General features: G+C 44.5%; 2 protein-coding genes across 3 annotated transcripts in view; both read left to right on the top strand.

Annotated features, from left to right (window-relative positions):
• Positions 1-7,378, top strand: part of SSPN (sarcospan) — a 31,274-nt gene extending 23,896 nt beyond the window's left edge. For both annotated transcript variants that reach the window (XM_083400085.1, XM_083400086.1), the window contains one exon: positions 5,538-7,378. In XM_083400085.1, coding sequence (XP_083256211.1) covers positions 5,538-5,903 — 366 coding nt within the window. In that variant the 3' untranslated portion in view covers positions 5,904-7,378. The remainder of the gene's footprint in view (positions 1-5,537) is intronic.
• NUDT5 (nudix hydrolase 5) overlaps positions 1-19,267 on the top strand; it is a 1,423,229-nt gene that overhangs the window by 633,830 nt on the left and 770,132 nt on the right. The window lies entirely within an intron of this gene.

Below are 19,267 nucleotides of genomic sequence, written 5' to 3'. Positions count from 1 at the left end.
TTGAGTGCCACACTTCCGTTGTCCGGCAACGGAGAACGGGGTTGTCAAGGCGTTTCTGCAGCTGCAAGGGAGGGAAGCTGTGCGCCCGCCAGCCAGCTGGTTTGCAGGCGTGCAACTCCCTCCCCCCCATGCCGCTGCAGGAGGCACGTGCTCTAGGGAGCATTTCCTGCAGCAGCTTGGGGGGGGGGGAATCTGTGTGGATCCCAGTTCAGCTACTGATTGATTGTGTGACTGCAGAAATGGATAAAAGCCCCCCCCCCCCCAAGCAATGACTATCATCAGTGCAGGTAAGAAAATTTTTAAATTTTTTATTTTTATCATCTACAATACTGTTTTAGTTATTTTATAGTATTGATTATTATTGATTATTGCTTTCATTTTATGTTAGATAGTAAAATTCATGTTAAATTGCTGCTTTAGGGGTTGTTTTTAAAAGTCTGGAACAGATTAATCCACTTTGCATTACTTTCTATGGGAAAGCGTGCCTTGGTTTGGGAACGCTTTGTTTTAGAACAGACTTCCAGAACGGATTAAGTTCGTAAACCAAGGTACCACTGTTATATGTTTTACAGTCGCTGATGACCTAAATACTGCATTTGGAGGCATTTCTTTTAAAAATATTATTATAGTAGTACCAACATTTCATAAGAATATGAGAAGAGCACTGCTGGATCAGACCAAAGGCCCCTGTTTCCCACAAGCTGCCTCCGGGAAGCTCACAAGCCAGGCTCTGAGGCACGTGAGAGACTCTCTGGCTCTTGTTTTCTGGCAACAGCCATTTAGTTACATACTGTCTCTCTGAACTTCAACTTTCCATATGGCCATCCTGCTAAAAAGCTATCAATTTATTTCTCAAACATATTGAGAGGGTCACCTTTTCCGAGTCAAACTCGCTAATAAAATACTTTTAAAAAAAAACTTTCCAACTACTACTATTATTATTTTTTTAATTTATATACCACCTTAGTCAAAAGATGAATATAATACAAAACTTCATGTTGAAAGCTCACACAATTAATAAAGCCAGAAACACTCCTGACAACCATATGTCAGGAGTGCTCTGATGGTGTTTCCTGCTTGGCAGGGGGTTGGACTCGATGGCCCTTGTGGTCTCTTCCAACTCTATGATTCTATGATGAAACACATATTTTTTCCACAAACTCCCAAAGGGACTTGATATCAGCATAGAGAGTCACTAGTTGATAAGCCAGTAGAAATAAGTGGGTCTTCAAGACCTTTCAGAAGTGTAGTATCTGAAATGTAGTAGTTTTATGAAGTCAGCTGACAGTGAATTCCATTGTCATGGTTGACCTTAACATGCTGGCAGGTTGGTATGGGCATAGTGGCCTGTCAAATAATTTGTTAGATCAATAGCTCTATGTTGGTTAACTGAAACTTAGACAGGGGTGTTGTTGATGGATTCTTGTTACTGTTCTTGTAAAAAATGTATCATAGATGTACTTTAGAATCCAATGTAACGCAATATCTGCTGGTATTTTTGAGCATCATAAGTATTAAATTATGTCAATAATAAATATGAAGGGAAAGTAGTAGCAGAATCATTTTGGGCTACTTCTTACTCTTGCACCTAGAGTTGGCCCTACCATTAGGCGGAGTGAACTGGCTACCTCCAGCTCACCAAGAAGAGAGGAGCAGCAGAGAAGAGTGGCAGGCTTCGGCTCAGGCATAAAAAAGCCTTGGGATGGCCTGGCTTACTTTTCAGATGCAAGACTGAAAGTGTGCCTCCAATTTTAATTCAGAGCAGAATTGTGGCTTAGCTATCAGAATAATGGGAAATGCGATCCTAATGTGAATCCAGAACTCCATTAAACTTTAAAATAAGCACAATTTATGTCAGTATGAGATAAAAGAACAAGGCTTTTAGGAACTACATTAACACTGATGTACTTACAGCGATTGTTAGCAAGCTTGTTTTAAGAAACTTTTTTTAAAGATTTGTCAGATATATTTCTTGCTGACTTTTCCTTCAAGTGTGACTTAAATAAGTTTAAGTTAGCCCCCCATTGTTATTCACAGTTTCTACAGCTACATTTGGCCCTCCACAATGTAGGGTAATTTCCAATGTTACTCATTCTCAGAGTAGACCCATTGAAATCAAGTCTATTGGCTTTTGTTGGGTTCTGCACACAGCAAAAAGGACAAAATGGAGGGGAGGGTTTTCAAACAGGAAAAACATTTACAAAATTTATAAAATTTGCAAGTTACCCAGTCACAGATCTTCTGTTGTCTAATTTGAACTTTAGTTGTTTGTTCCCACTTTCCTGTGCATTTTCTCTGTCTTTTTTTAAAAAAGAATATGTCATATTTCTCATGCAGCCTTATTACCAAAAGTACAGAGTTCAGTTAAAACTACCCCCAGTTTTCGTTTTTAAAAAAGCTTCCACAGTATAGTCATTTTATTTCAAAAGACTCTGCAAAATAAAATTCTGCACATTTTAACTTAGTTTGGGGGCAGAACATATATAACCACTTCAAATGTTGTCAGTAAACCTGGCTATTCCCCTCCCCACCAAATGGAGTCACAAACAGGAAGATTGATTCATACAGTTGATGGAAGATGCATATACCTGGGCTATGGATTTTATCAAGACAGACAGACTTGGAACATCAAGGTCACAAAACTGCTTTTGTATTGATGGTTTCCTCATGCTGCGACCACAAAAAAGACTCTCTTCCTCCATGTCAAGTTGCTGACATAAGAAGCTGGGGAATGAGGATGGTACTGACTAGAGAGTGATTTCCACCTCCTCTCATAATACAAAACTTGGAGTCATCCAGTGGAATTGCTTGGCAGTAGTTTCAGGGCAAACAAAAGAAAGTAGTTCTCCGTATAATGCAGGGGTGGGCAGTTTGTGGACCCCCAGATGCTGTTGGACTCCAGCTCTGCCATCAAGTATGATCAGGGATTATGGGAGCTGCCAAGCAACATCTGAAGGGCCACAGGTTCCCCAAATCTGACTTATGAGATTCTTTGCCATTAACTCAAACAGCTTTTTAAAGATGCAGGACAATTTCATCAACAGTAGCTGTGAAAAGTAGGGCTAGCTGCAACAAAATGCCGCAGCGTGGAGTGTTCTGGTTCCCTGCTCCACAATACTCCATTCCATTTCCCTTCCCACACAATTCCTCCACCACCACCAGTTAGTTAACGTTATGTGGCCACTGAGCATGCTCAGTCCTCATTGGGCTGTTTCAGTTCCTTCCACCCTCACTAAAGATTCTGTATACTTCAGCAAACATCATCCTTGTGTGTGGATGGCTCTGTTTTGGCCCAATGAGCAGTGGCGGTACTTACCTCTACACACTGGAAATAGAGAGAATGATGGCTAAATGAAATCTTCCTATTCACAGGCCACAGGCCTCTGAATTTTAGATGACAGGAAGAAGAATCAAGTGGATTATTGCCTGAATGCCTTGCTTCTGTTGACTCCTGGTAGAATCTGGTAGACCACTGTTGGGAGGATGCTGCTGAACTATATGGATTCTTAACTATATGGTAGTCTTAACTACCAGTGCTCTAATCACATTCTTAAATGTACAATGACTGCTTAGAGTACACTGTTGCTAGGTTTAGGGGGCACTTGGGGCTCCAGTCCCCTCAATAATTTGAATTAGGGGGCCCAGCCCCCCAATATTGAGGGGACCAACACCCACCGCCGGGTGCCCTCCGGGTGCCCCAGCTCCCACCCAGCAGCTGGGACAAGCAAGGGCGAAGATTGCCCTCCACACGTGTGTCCCCCCCCCCCCGCATGTCACGGGGAAGAGGAGGAGCATAAAGCAGCGCCACGCTCCGCCTCCTTCTCCCTGCAGCATGTCATGTGATGTGTGCCCCCAATGTGGGGAGCAAGCTGGTGCCCCTGTTAACAATAGTAACAATAGTAACTGATTAGAAGGTTGTGTTTATGTTAGGTAGGCAAAAATAGTAACGTCAGTGCAGAATAGCAAAACAACAGCTATTCTGCACATGAAAATCTGATGAGATGTTACTAGGTTTGTGAAACAAAAAGAAAAATATGTTTCATACTCCGGGCCAGCCCACCCATGAGGCAAGGTGAGGAGACTGCTTTGGGTGGCAGGATCCACAGGGGGAGCAGATCTTTATTAACCCCCTCCACTCACCCCTTCTTCCCTAGCTGGGAGGGGAGCATCCTTTGTGGTCCACCTCAGGTGCTAGAATGTACTCATACTCTGCATAGAGTAGCAAGCAGATGCAAGTAAGTTTCAACCGGGAGGGCAGCAAAGAGATGTTTGTGTGCATGGGGCAGGGGAAACGTTATTCAGTAAAGTCAAGATACCCTTAGATACATTAAGAATACAAAGAAGTTCATCAAGTCCCTCGTTCTGTGATGGAGGCACACAGTATGTGATAAGCAACTCCCTTACAACACGCTGATTTTGTTTTACTGCATCTCAGGTTACATCATCAACCCCACAGTGAAGTCTTGAAACAGGCTGATCATCTATATCCATCCATGTGCCTAAATAAGTCAACATGTTACGCTTCCACAGCCTTTTTGTGTGATTTCACAAACAAGTTAAGCAATTCAAGCAAAGTCCCACGCTTGGGGCATGTTGGTACAGTAATGACACCCATCAGTTAAATATAATTACCTGCTCATGGCTTACTGGAAGCATCTGATAGGCCAGCACAGGAAAGAGGCTATTCACCTAGGTGGATTCTTGATCTGATCCGGCGGAATCTTTTCTCATTCTTTATGGTCTTATTTCCTGAATGTTCAAAGTGCTTAAAATATATTACATCTGTAATCTTGTAAAGTAGGCTTACTTTACAAGATGTATCATCAGCATACAGATTGAGAGATGGGGCTAAAGCTGAGAGATATTAACAAAAGAGAAGCACTATTTTTAACAAAAAATATATTGGCTCCAATGAAGAGTTAGACTTGCAGGCAAAATGCTAAATTATATGAGCTTCTTTTTTCTAGCATCACTTGAGGTACACCTCTCCTTTTATTGGATTTTAGCATCTCGTCCTGCTGTCTTTATTTTTTGACTTATCAGCTTCTCTAATGCCACCTAGCATATAGCTCACATCATAGAATCATAGAGTTGGAAGGTACTTAGTCAATACTCTATCGCAGCTCTATTAACTGTTCAGAATCATCTCTTTGGAGATGTAACCCTTTTAAACTCAGCTCAACATTGTGAATATTTCTCTGCTCCCGCCCCTTGATTGAAGTTTGCTTTCTTGCTCATAGATTGCAGCATCAAGTGATGGCATGCATCTGTGAGCTAGACAAAATTTGTAAATGTCCAAAAACTCAGATGGATTGGTGAATTTTGACAGGTACCCAGATGTGATTGGCAGAGCTCATTGGTGTTTGTTCAAAACATAGGAAAATCATCACCTATTTCTGGACATTTGTGAAAGTCATCTGGGACTGTCAGAGTTCATATATAAATGGCAACCTTCACCAACTTGCAAACATTCGCTGTAAAGCCCATATAAAATTGCTTGTAATGCTGAAAATACATTCATTGTGTTTCCTTTCCAGGTTGCATACTTTCTGCTGAGCGCTCTGAGTCTGATTGTCTGTGTTTTGGCAGTAGCTTTTGCTGCCTACTGTTATTCACAGATCACACAGTTTACCTGTGAAACCATCACTGAGGCCTGTCAGTGTAAACTGGAAACAGTGGATCCCCTCAGCAGAACCTTCATGTACAAGAATGTATCCGACTGTACCGACATCACCAATACTTTCAACCTTTACTTGCTGATCCAGATAGTGCTTAACCTCCTTGCAGCAATTGTGGGCTTCACAGTGTGTTTTGTGATGTGGAAAGACAGATACCAGGTCTTTTATGTAGGCATCTGGCTACAGTCATTAACTACTACTGAAGTCCAACAACAGAAAGTATAGGCATCCAGGCTGTGTTGAGAAGAAGAGTAAATCATCATCATCATCATCCCACCACCCAATGGATTGTTGGCTGGGGAACGGAGAGAGAAATTGCTCAATTAATATTATTGGTTCGGAGAAATTATGTGAAATTTCTATAATAACAGTTACCAGACCCTCTGCCACATCTCCTAGGTGCACCAAGGAGATCCCTGCCTGTTTCCCTTTCTAGATCAGGAACTGCAGACCTATACATTGAAATGTGGATGTCATCTATCTGTATTGCTTTCATTACATATTCCCCATCTGCTTTCTGGTGCAACTAGTCATGGGCAAATACTTTTTTAAAAGTGCAAGTCAAGTTGGATTGGAGTAGTTATGTTTTCAGGTTAAGCTTAAGGTTACTCAGCCAAGACGTAACTACTGCACTTACCTCTAGGTAGCAGTAGCTCAGGGGGGCTACTTCTAGTGTACCATGAGGCAAGTGCCCCAGGATTAAATGCCAAAAAGGCAAGCCCCATACAGTGGTACCTCGGGTTAAGAATTTATTCTGGAGGTCCGTTCTTAACCTGAAACTGTTCTTAACCTGAGGTACCACTTTAGCTAATGGGGCCTCCTGCTGCCACCATGCAATTTCTGTTCTCATCCTGAAGCAAAGTTCTTAACTCAAGGTACTATTTCTGGGTTAGCGGAGTCTGTAACCTGAAGCGTATGTAACCCGAGGTACCACTGTATATGTTTTTAATCTGATCCTTCCTCCAAGGAGCAAAAAGTGGCACAATGCAGCCTCTCTCACAGCGATATGCAGTTAAGTTTTTTTCAGATTACACCCATGAACATGGTTAAGGCCATTGATTAACCTGAGGTATGATTTCTGGGTTAGCAGAGTCTGTAACCTGAAGTGTATGTAACCTGAAGCGTATGTAACCCAAAGTACCACTGTATACCCTTTCCCCCAAAATATGTTTTTACACAGATGGATTTTCAGTTTATAGAATAGCAGCTTGGTTAGCCTGTCCTCCATGGTTGCTCAAAATAACATGCATATCTTCTGCTGAAATGGTCAGGTCAAACTGTGTGGTCATGTACAATGGTGGGCATAGACCCATCCCATTATGCTTTGCCAGTGTGGAACATAGCCATGGAGTGTGTCCTAAGAGCTTGGATGGAGGATAGATACAGTGCAACGTGTAAACCAGACCTATTATGAAAGGAAGTTTCTAGAAAGTGGTTCCCTAGCCTTAAATCTGTTCCTATAGATCCAGGTAACCTGCAGTCCAGGTTATGGTCACTCAGTACCTCTAAATGTTGAATGTGTGGATGATCATATGTGACCTTCAGTAACACAAGACAGTGTTGCCACTCCACTTTATCTAAACTATTGTAGTTGTCCAGCCCATTTGAATGATGGTATACTTTACATTAATCCAGGACCACATATTTTAATTTACACTTAAAATATCATCATGTTAAAACAATATATTCAAAATCAGTCATTGGGCACAATTCAGATTTTTTATTATTACATGCAGCAGAAACTTGTTTAAGTATATCCCACCGAAACTAACAGCAAACATTCAGTTGACTTACCAGATCTAGACTGTATTTTAACCCCCTGTGAAAACAACAAAACTAGGAACACTGCCGATAGGAGTTAAAGCACATTTATATTGTCTCTGGATTGCACCCTTCACCTCCTGTCCTCCCCAACAGAGGCATCAACTTGAGCAGAAGATTGCGGGCACCAATGATGTGTGGGATGCCGGGAAGAGCCGGGGGGCAGAGCCAAATGCTGTGGGATCACTGCTTCTTTGGCACTTGGCCTATTCCTCCCACCCACCCCACCCACTGGCCAGGAGCTGCTTTCCCCCTCCACAGCAGGAAGGAGAGGAGGAAGAGCTGCCAGCAGCTGAAACCAGGCCACACCATAGTTGGCTCCGTGATAGGCCTTCTCTGACCCTGATTGTCCTCACATTGAGGGGGACAATATTCTATGGGAGGACAAAGGGACCTGAGCCCCTTAAGAGTCAGCACCTAAGAGTGTTAATAAATGACATTGACATAAACGTTAATACTTAAGAAAGGTATTTAAGAATTGTGTCACACAAATCCATAGCAGATGAGAGCATAAGCTTCTCTTCTGTCCATTTACCTTGTTCCAAAAGTTGTCTCTTTAGAGCTGCTTTTTTAAATCCAGATAACCTGTTGGCTTTACTCTATAATATTATTTACAGTGGTGCAAAACCATGTAGGGTTAACAAAAAACCATGCACAGCAAAGTCTTGGGATTGACTCTAATTATGTTTAATTTTTTTTAGTTCATTATATACAGTGCTTTTTTCTGTGGCCACACATACCCCTGAACATTTTGTGAATCTTTGTAATTTTGTCCATTTACTATATTTATTTTCCCCGAATTGAACTATAAAATGGTGATTTTCTTGAGTCAAAATGAGAATACACCTAAGCATTTTTTAAGAAAAAAAGCAGTGTGTGTGTGTGTGTTGTTGTTGTTGTTGTTTAGTCGTGTCTGACTCTTCGTGATCCCATGGACCAGAGCACGCCAGGCACTCCTGTCTTTCACTGCCTCCTGCAGTTTGGTCAAACTCATGCTGGTAGCTTCGAGAACACTATCCAACCATCTCGTCTTCTGTCGTCCCCTTCTCCTTGTGCCCTGCATCTTTCCCAACATCAGGGTCTTTTCCAGGGAGTCTTCTCTTCTCATGAGGTGGCCAAAGTATTGGAGCCTCAGCTTTATGATCTGTCCTTCCAGTGAGTACTCAGGGCTGATTTCCTTAAGAATGGAGAAGTTTGATCTTCTTGCAGTCCATGGGACTCTCAAGAGTCTCCTCCAACACCATAATTCAAAAGCATCAATTCTTCGGCGATCAGCCTTCTTTTTGGTCCAGCTCTCACTTCCATACATCACTACTGGGAAAACCATAGCTTTTACTATACTGACCTTTGTTGGCAAGGTGATGTCTCTGCTTTTTAAGATGCTGTCTAGGTTTGTTATTGCTGCTTCCATTTCTTCCCCTTCTATTGGCCAGGAGGTGATGGGACCAGTGGCCATGATCTTCGTTTTTTTTATGTTGAGCTTCAGACCATATTTTGCGCTCTCCTCTTTCACCCTCATTAAAAGGTTCTTTAATTCCTCACTTTCTGCCATCAAGGTTGTGTCATCTGCATATCTGAGGTTGTTGATATTTCTTCCGGCAATCTTAATTCCGGCTTGAGATTCATCCAGCCCAGCCTTTCGCAAGATGAATTCTGCATATAAGTTAAATAAGCAGGGAGACAATATACAGCCTTGTTGTACTCCTTTCCCAATTTTGAACCAATCAGTTATTCCATATCCAGTTCTAACTGTAGCTTCTTGTCCCACAAAGAGATTTCTCAGGAGACAGATGAGGTGATCAGGCACTCCCATTTCTTTAAGAACTTGCCATAGTTTCATAGAATCATAGAGTTGGAAGAGACCACAAGGGTCATCGAGTCCAACCCCCTGTGGTCGACACAGTCAAAGGCTTTTGCATAGCCAATGAAGCAGAAGTAGATGTCTTTCTGAAACTCTCTAGCTTTCTCCATAATCCAGCGCATGTTTGCAATTTGGTCTCTGGTTCCTCTGCCTCTTCTCAATCCAGCTTGCACTTCTGGGAGTTCTCGGTCCACATACTGCTTAAGCCTGCCTTGTAGAATTTTAAGCATAACCTTGCTAGCGTGTGAAATAAGTGCAATTGTGCGGTAGTTGGAGCATTCTTTGGTACTGCCCTTCTTTGGGATTGGGATGTAGACTGATCTTCTCCAATCCTCTGGCCACTGCTGAGTTTTCCAAACTTGCTGGCATATTGAGTGTAGCACCTTAACAGCATCATCTTTTAAAATTTTAAATAGTTCAGCTGGAATACCATCACTTCCACTGGCCTTGTTATTTGCAGTGCTTTCTAAGGCCCATTGGACTTCACTCTCCAGGATGTCTGACTCAAGGTCAGCAACCACACTACCTGGGGTGTGCGAGACATCCATATCTTTCTGGTATAATTCCTCTGTGTTTTCTTGCCACCTCTTCTTGATGTCTTCTGCTTCTGTTAGGACCTTACCACTTTTGTCCTTTATTATGGTAATCTTTTATGGTAATATGAAATGTTCCTTTCATATCTCCAATTTTCTTGAACAGATCTCTGGTTCTTCCCATTCTGTTGTTTTCCTCTATTTCTTTGCATTGCTCGTTTAAGAAGGCCTTCTTGTCTCTCCTTGCTATTTTTTGGAAATCTGCATTCAATTTCCTGTATCTTTCACTATCTCCCTTGCATTTTGCTTGCCTTCTCTCCCCCGCTATTTGTAAGGCCTCGTTGGACAGCCACTTTGCTTTCTTGCATTTCCTTTTCATTGGGATGGTTTTCGTTGCTGCCTCCTGTATAATGTTGCGAGCCTCCATCCATAGTTCTTCAGGCACTCTGTCCACCAAATCTAAATCCTTAAACCTGTCCCTCACTTCCACTGTGTATTCATAAGGGATTTGACTTAGATTGTATCTTACCGGCCCAGTGGTTTTTCCTACTTTCTTCAGTTTAAGCTTGAATTTTGCTATAAGAAGCTGATGATCTGAGCCACAGTCAGCTCCAGGTCATGAATCACGTTTGGTCAAAACTCTCCACTATGACCTGTTCATCTTGGATGCCCTGCATGGCATAGTTCATAGCTTCTCTGAGTTATTCAAGCTCCTTCGCCACGGCAAGGCAATGATCCTTGAAAGGGATATATATATATATATATATATATAAACCTATAGTGGTTTTATACTAATTTAGTTGCCGAAGTATCTCCCAAAGAACCATGGGATTTGTAGTAGCTTGCTGAGCATGTTAAGAATGATCAGTTAATGATGCCTAGTCCCTTTCACAGAACTACAGGTCCTGTCATTTCCTGGGGACAGAATTAAATGACCATGTCTGTAGTTTACATATGCTCCACCCACCTGTCCCAACCTATAAGATTAGTTGGACCTAAACTAACAGAAAATATCATATAGCTGTTTCTGATCCCAAAGCTGGCATATGAAATATAGTACTTGACTATTAGCCAAATCCATATATTGCTGCTGTTGTGGCAAAACTTTCTATATTTGCATTCCCTCTCCTTTACCATCTCCATCAATGCAACACAGCTAGAATCAGTCATACAACCCCAAATCATCCCATTTTACAGACCAGACTGTATGACCACATATGAAAGGTCACTTCTTGAACTTAGTTGGAGAAAAGGCTATACTAGAAAACCTGATTTTATAGGATTCAGAACCTGCCACCTGAAACAGCTGTGTCTCTCTACCTCATCTCGAGACAGTCATGTGTAAATACTGCTGCAATGGAGTATAATATGCTTTTGAGGACACCCTATCCTCCTAAATACATGATTCCATGCAGGCAATGAGACTTGCACTCCACTTAAACGTATTCACCTTGAAATAAGCCCTACTCATAAAAGAACTTATATTCCAAGTAAGAATGTTGAGGATGGCAGGTTGTATTAACTTCCATTCAAAACCCATTTTCCTTAACTCTATGTATTGTGGATCAAGTACAATCCTACACTGTAGACTTCTGTGGCTGGTAACATACAAGGGCTAGTCCAACATGATTGACTGATGCATGTCTTAAGACTTGCATTCTGAGATACTATGAAAACTTAGATAAATGTCTGTTTTCGCTGCTGAGCTACAGAATCAACACTGAATTCTAAGAAATTACAAAAGATCCACTTTTCTTGGCTACTTCAGGAGAACCTTTCTAAAATGAAAGGGCTCAATTCAGCTGCATGCAATGGTGCTCTCATGGACTCAGGGAGCATGGGAAAAACCACTCCTTGGTCAGAGGTCTTCTGGTGCTGCTGTCCTGCATATGCCAGCTTTTATTATCACGGCAACAGAACATCTGCCTCATCATCTGACAACATGCCAAGATGGTGACTGTCTTGCCTAATCCATAAAACACAGCCTTGCACAAACCACAGTCAACAATGGAAGCAAGCACTACACTGTGGGATGAAGTGGAAGTGCTGGGAGAGACTTCTCACTGTGATAGCTGAGGAAGAAAGTAGACTTGCTTGCTGCTGCAGTGTTTTCTGGTGGTGCCCAACACTCCAGACTGTGCCTTCATCTGATTGCCATCTGCGCCTTGCCAACTCAGTCCTGCTGCTCTGCGTGGGAAGCTGCTTGGAGCTCCGCCTGAAAAGCAGAGCTCCAGTAGAACTCTGAAAACTCTGTACAAGACTAATATCTCTCTCTCTCTCTCTCTCTCTCACACACACACACACACACACCTGCCAAATAGTGTGGTATTTTATTGGAGCTTCTTATGTTATATTATGTTTGCTACTTTGCTTGAAAAAGCTACTGTGCTATTTATTCTATTAAAGCCCAGTCTACTAGGATCCTTCCCCGCCTATTGAAATCTCTCCAATCTCTGTCCCACCCCACCCAGCCCCTGCTTATGTTTGGAATGTGTTTTTAAATATTGGTAAAGGGTGTGGATTGGGAAGGAGCATGCAAGGGAGTCAGTGAGGAACAACACTCAAGGACTGCCAAAGCATAAAGATCAGGAACTTTCTTTTGGAATAAGTTAGCTAATGTTCTGCTTTCCCCACATTCTAATAATATTCACACTCTGCATGCATAAAAAAAGATAGAGAAATGGTGTGGAGCTAAATTGGCAATAACAACTGAAGAACACCTCTGGTGTCAGCTTCTGCCTGTCAAGAAAGACCATGCTGGGATGGAAATGCTTTCCTTGTCAAAGCAAAAGGCATCTGAGAATTGAGTGGCTGGGATCCATAGCTCAGTGTTTAGCATGAGGAAGGGCCCTAGTCCAATCCTTGGCATCTTCAGGTAGGGCTAGCAAAAGACCCCTGCCTGAAACCTCCAAGTCTTGCTGCCTGTCAGTGAGCTAGATGGATTATGGTCTTACTCACTATAAGGCAGTTTCCTGTGTTGCTATGCTGATTGCTTCCGGAACTCAGACAGAGGGGGGAAATGTGTTGCCATCAGTCTTCACCGCCCCTGCTTCAGCTCTGCAAGCTGGTCGTTTTGGTCTAAGTTCCTCTACAATAAACTCCTGTGTATTGCAGATTGGGATTGCAGGTAGCACTCACCTCTGGAAAGGTTGAAGACCACTGCTGTTCTTCAGCACATCTACACAGCGCTCCAGTTGGAGCTTAGCTGTGATCTTTCCATTAGACACGACCCTGGTAAGTCACATGACAACTATACTTCACTTGCAAGGGGTATAGGAAGATGCCTTACAGTGTACCAGACCAGGGGCAGGCATGCCGTGTTTTACAGCTTGAGGTGAAATGGGAAGCGCCACCTTGCCTTGCCGCTGCTCCGACCACCACCTACCTGCTCCTGCCACTGCCACACGCCTTGCCACATCTGCTAATGGCAGAAAAGCAGCAGTCATAGGAGCAGGCAGGGGGTTGGTGGGAAAGGAGAGAGAGAACCGGTACAGTCCACACAGCAGCATGTACAACATGCCAAAATGATTAGCCAGTGATATGAGACTCTCGGGAGCAGATCTGACCCTATTTTGGTAGTACTTAAAGATCTCAGACTCATCCCACAAAGAAGCAGAGGAACCACTTGCCCCATGGCTTCCTCCCAAGCTGCTTGGCTAATACCCATATGTTGGCAGTGTTCGGGTTTCTTTCCTGGCCCAGCAGCTAAGGAGGAAGGGGTCATCATGGGATGAAATCATTCAGAGGTATGGGCATGTGTGTAGGCGTCTTCACCTATTACACTATCTGTACACATGTACAAGTGTCCGAGTGAAAGTGTGTACATTTATTGCTTTGCATAGCTCAACTATTTATGTACACAGGTACATAGACTAGTTGAATGTAACAGGAGAATAACTCTTATGCCATCCTGCCACTGCCCCCCAGCCACCACTGACTTACGAAGATGAATTCTTAAAGGAGTCTATTAATGTAATCATTCATTATTAACACCTGCCACAAACTACATACAATACGCTTTAATCTATAAGGTCCATTTATAATCATTATATGCACAATATATATATTAACTAATATTGGAAGACTTGCAAAATGTATACATAGCAGCCTTTTGTTTTTTACTGTGCTGCTTTTCACGCCTATGGATGCATTAAACACTTCAGATAGTTATTTTTAAAGCCATGTGTACAGTATGTATTTCATTAATTAGAATAACCATTTTATTTTCTGCAGATATGTCTGCCCTCTCTTGGACACATCAGAGGCAGAGCTAGGTGCTCCAGCACCCAGAACGGCATGCACCTGGGGGTGGGGCTCGCATCCCAGGGGCTGCCACGTGCCTCCCGGGGGGGGGGGGGGTTCGCCGGCTGCTGCGAGCCTCCCTGGGGGTGCACTGCCCGTGGTGTCCTGGGGGGGCGCTGTGCTGCGAATGTTGGGGGCATTGCGGCAATGTCAGCCCCCCTCAGGGATGGCACCCAGGGTGGACTGCACCCGCCGCACCCCCTTTCTCCTCTAATGAGACACATCATCTCTCCCTCTCTCTCTCTCACACACACACACACAGAGAGAGAAAGAGAGGGAGAGAGAAATAAATTCCAGTGATGTTATAGAACATATTTACTATCCTCAGATTTCCTCAGGAAGAAAGCTTAAAATTCCCATCAAATTTCCACATTAGGCAAAACTTAGTGGCAAAATAATAATAATAATAATAATAATAATAATAATTTTTTATTTATATCCCGTCCTCCCCAGCCGAAGCTGGGCTCAGGGCGGCTAACAACAATAAAATAATACAATATTCTAAAATCAGTTCATTATAAAATCAGTTCAAATCAAATTAATGGCAACCATTGGGCTAGAGTTCTGTGAGGATTACCGAAGGAGCGAGTCAGACTGTGCCTTGGCCAAAGGCCTGGTGGAACAGCTCTGTCTTGCAGGCCCTGAGGAAAGATGTCAAGTCCCACAGGGCCCTAGTCTCTTGGGATAGAGTGTTCCACCAGATCGGAGCCACAGCCGAAAAAGCCCTGGCTCTGGTTGAGGCCAGCCTAACCTCTCTGTGGCCTGGGACCTCCAAGATGTTTTTGTTTGAAAAGTGTAAGTTCCTCTGTGGGACATACCAGGAGAGTCTCAAGGGCAGCACCACGTAGAGCGAGTTACAATAATCCAGTCTGGAGGTGACTGTCACGTGGATCACAGTGGCTAGGTCAGGGTGAGAGAGGTAAGGAGCCAACTGCTTAGCTTGGCGGAGATGAAAAAATGCCGCCTTTGTTGTAGCTGCAATCTGCGCCTCCATGGAAAGGGAGGTGTCGAAGATTACACCCAAACTCTTAACGGACGGTGCTGGCACTAATTGCACCTCCGCAAGAGATGGGAGTTGCCCCCCCAATCCCATATCGTCCTGACCGAGCGAAAGAACCTCTGTCTTCGAAGGATTTAACTTCAACCAGCTCTCATGTAACCATCCAGCCACAGCTTCCAAACATCTGATCAGTGTGTCTGGGGCCGAGTCAGGATGGCCATCCATCAACAGATAGAGTCGGGTGTCATCAGCATACTGATGGCAGCCCAACCCAAAACTCCGGACAAGCTGGGCGAGGGCAGGCATAAAGATGTTGAAAAGCATCAGAGAGAGTATCACACCCTGAGGCACTCCACACAACCAAGCAGTGGCGCGATGACAGTTCCCCCCCAAGCGCCACCCTCTGTCCCTGACCAGAGAGAAACGAGCACAGCCATTGAAGGACTGTGCCCTGGATCCCCACGTCAGCAAGGCGTCCAGGAGTTGTCAGACTAACCTGATCTCGTTTTTTGACAGAATTACAAGCCTGGTAGATGAAGGGAACACAGTGGATGTAGTCTACCTTGATTTCTGCGAGGCATTTGACAAGGTGCCCCATGATATTCTTGTAAAGAAGCTGGTAAAATGCGGTCTTGACTATGCTACCACTCAGTGGATTTGTAACTGGCTGACTGACCAGACCCAAAGGGTGCTCATCAATGGTTCCTCTTCATCCTGGAGAAGAGTGACTAGTGGGGTGCGACAGGGTTCTGTCTTGGGCCCGGTCTTATTCAACATCTTTATCAATGACTTGGATGGTGGACTCAAGGGCATCCTGATCAAATTTGCAGATGACACCAAACTGGGAGGGGTGGCTAACACCCCAGAGGACAGGATCACACTTCAAAACGACCTTGACAGATTAGAGAACTGGGCCAAAACAAACAAGATGAATTTTAACAGGGAGAAATGTAAAGTTGGGCAAAAAAAATGAGAGGCACAAATACAAGATGGGTGACACCTGGCTTGAGAGCAGTACATGGGAAAAGGATCTAGGAGTCTTGGTTGACCACAAACTTGACATGAGCCAACAGTGTGACACGGCAGCTAAAAAAGCCAATGCAATTCTGGGCTTCATCAATAGGAGTATAACATCTAGATCAAGGGAAGTAATAGTGCCACTGTATTCTGCTCTGGTCAGACCTCACCTGGAGTACTGTGTCCAGTTCTGGGCACCACAGTTCAAGAAGGACACTGACAAACTGGAACGTGTCCAGAGGAGGGCAACCAAAATGGTCAAAGGCCTGGAAACGATGCCTTATGAGGAACGGGCATGTTTAGCCTGGAGAAGAGGAGGTTAAGGGGTGATATGATAGCCATGTTCAAATATATAAAAGGATGTCACATAGAGGAGGGAGAAAGGTTGTTTTCTGCTGCTCCAGAGAAGCGGACACGGAGCAATGGATCCAAACTACAAGAAAGAAGATTCGACCTAAACATTAGGAAGAACTTCCTGACAGTAAGAGCTGTTCGACAGTGGAATTTGCTGCCAAAGAGTGTGGTGGAGTCTCCTTCTTTGGAGGTCTTTAAGCAGAGGCTTGACAACCATATGTCAGGAGTGCTCTGATGGTGTTTCCTGCTTGGCAGGGGGTTGGACCCGATGGCCCTTGTGGTCTCTTCCAACTCTATGATTCTATGACCCGCCTCGATCCAGCTGCCTGTGGAGATCATCTGTTAGGGCAACCAGAGCCATCTCGGTCCCATGACCAGCGCGGGGCCCGCACCTCGTCTGGACATGCTCTAATCAGCCAGGACGGGCACAGGTCAAGAGGACACGTGGTGGGCTTTCCAGCTCGGAGGAGTCTGTCCAAATCGGCTGGGGATATCCGGTCAAAGTGGTCCAATACTGGACCCGAGGACAGTCGAGCAGCCTCCAGTTCCGTTTTTGTATCCAAATTGGCAGGGAGGTCATAGAATCATAGAATCATAGAGTTGAAGTCCAACCCTCTGCCAAACAGGAAACACCATCAGAGCACTCCTGTCATGGAGGAGCAGCAGGACCTTCTCCGCAAAAAAGCTCGCAAATGCCTCACAGCTGTGGGTTGAATTGTTATTTAAATTTGGCTGTCCCTCCAGGGACGTTAAAGACCTAATTATACTAAATGATTGCGCCAGGTGAGAGCTAGCAGATGCAATGGAGGCCGAGAAGTAAGACTTCTTAGCGGCATTCACTGCCATCTGGTAGGTTTTCATAAAAACCCTATAAGATGTTCTTGAGGCTCCATCACGGGCACCCCACCATACTCACTCTAGCCGTCTGAGGTCCCGCTTCATTTTCCGCAGCTCCAGTTTCTGCAGAGTCGCATAGGGCACTTATGTGCGATCTCATCAATTGCTGCCAGGAGCTGGGTTTTCCAGCCCTCAACAAGCTCAGTCAATGAGTCACCAGGGGGAGGAAGGTACCGCAAGGCCTGACGGAATCTATCAGGGTCCATCAGCCTCTGCGGGCGAGCCCAAATCGTCTCGCCACCTAAGCAGGGGGGGGGGGGAGTCAATCCTGGCTTTCAGAGTGTATTGATCAGACCATGGCACCTTCATCGAAGGAGACATGACCACATCTATACCTACGCCAAAGACCAAATCCAGCGTGTGGCCTGCTTGATGTGTGGGGCCCGAAACAAACTGGGAGAGCCCTAGTGTCGCCATGGAAAACACCAGGTCCAGAGCCTGTGAGGAGGGAGTGGCATCAGCATGGATGTTGAAGTCGCCCAATACCAATAGGTTAACGAACTCCAAGGCCCAGCCGTCCACCGCCTCCAGTAGGCCTGACAGGGTGGCTGCTGGTGCGCTAGATGGCCGGTACACCAGCCAGACAGCCAAGGTCACCTCGGAGCCCCACACTAGGCTAACACATTCAATGCCGGGGATCGATGGCGATGGTAGAGCCCTGAAAGAACAATCTTCCCAGATTAATAATGCCACCCCTCCCCTCCGGCCCACAGTCCGCGACTGGTGGAGAATGGAGAAACCCAGGGGCGCCATCTCTCGTAAGGTAACTGTTTCTCCTTCGCGCACACAGGTCTCTGTCACACAAGCCAGGTCAACCACGTGCAAGGTAAAGAAATCACGCAGGGTGGTGGTTTTGTTGCCTATACACCTGGCATTGCACAGCACCAGTGACGGAGGTGAGTAATCCTTGCTCACCCTACCCTCGTCCCTCGGGATGAGGCGCAGATTAGAAGGGGTACGAGTATATCCATAGCTCGATCCCCTTCGCCTATAACATCTGCCCCCACTGCCATACCTCCCTCGCCCCTCCATGGTAGCAATCCCAAGCCTCATACTAGCCTTCATTGACGGCAATTGATGTTATTCTTTCCCAGCCTAGTTGTTCTGCTTATAGTATCAACAACTCGATAACTCTAATTAGTCGAGTAGAACAAGCCAGCTAAACATCAGCTACCTCTGATTATATGAAACTGTTATATTCTTTGTCAGCCTACTATTATAATATTAGACAAACCAATTAATTAAATTAAAAAATAAACCCCAAAACATTCCACAGCTAAACAGAACTACCATATAACGTACATAAAGGAAGAAAAAACACCTAAATAACAGGAGGACAACAATCAAGCATCTAACAGTAAGCAAGCAAAAACTTAAATATTATCATGAAACAATGGACAAAGGACTAAAACAAATGGCAAAGGAAGCAGGGAGGGGGGAAAGGAAAATAAAATAAAAAGATTCTTGTAGCAGACAAAGTTCTTGTAGCATCACAAAGTTCTTGTAGCATCACGAAGTTCTTGTAGCATCACGCGCCAGCTCGAGTCTGCTTGAATGATCTCTGAATCTGCCAACCTGAAGAAGCAGGCGACAGCGGGGGGTGGGCAGAGGAAGGCGGGGCAGGCTCAGTAAATGCCCTGTTCGATGTCAGTGCCGTCCCGATGGTCTCAGGGGGCCCTCTTCTTGCTGTTGCGCTAGCACTTGTAGTGGCAGAGAAAGTGTTCCTCTTGGCAGCAGGAGTCCTCTGGTTTCCCCCACTGCTGGTGTTCTCAGGGCCACAGGATGATACCTCTCCTCTGCTACA

This window comes from Podarcis tiliguerta (assembly GCF_965153285.1).
Source record: "Podarcis tiliguerta genome assembly, chromosome: 10".
Classification (NCBI taxonomy): domain Eukaryota; kingdom Metazoa; phylum Chordata; class Lepidosauria; order Squamata; family Lacertidae; genus Podarcis; species Podarcis tiliguerta.
Note: the sequence above shows the minus strand (reverse complement) of the source record. Positions and strands in the feature narration are given on the sequence as shown.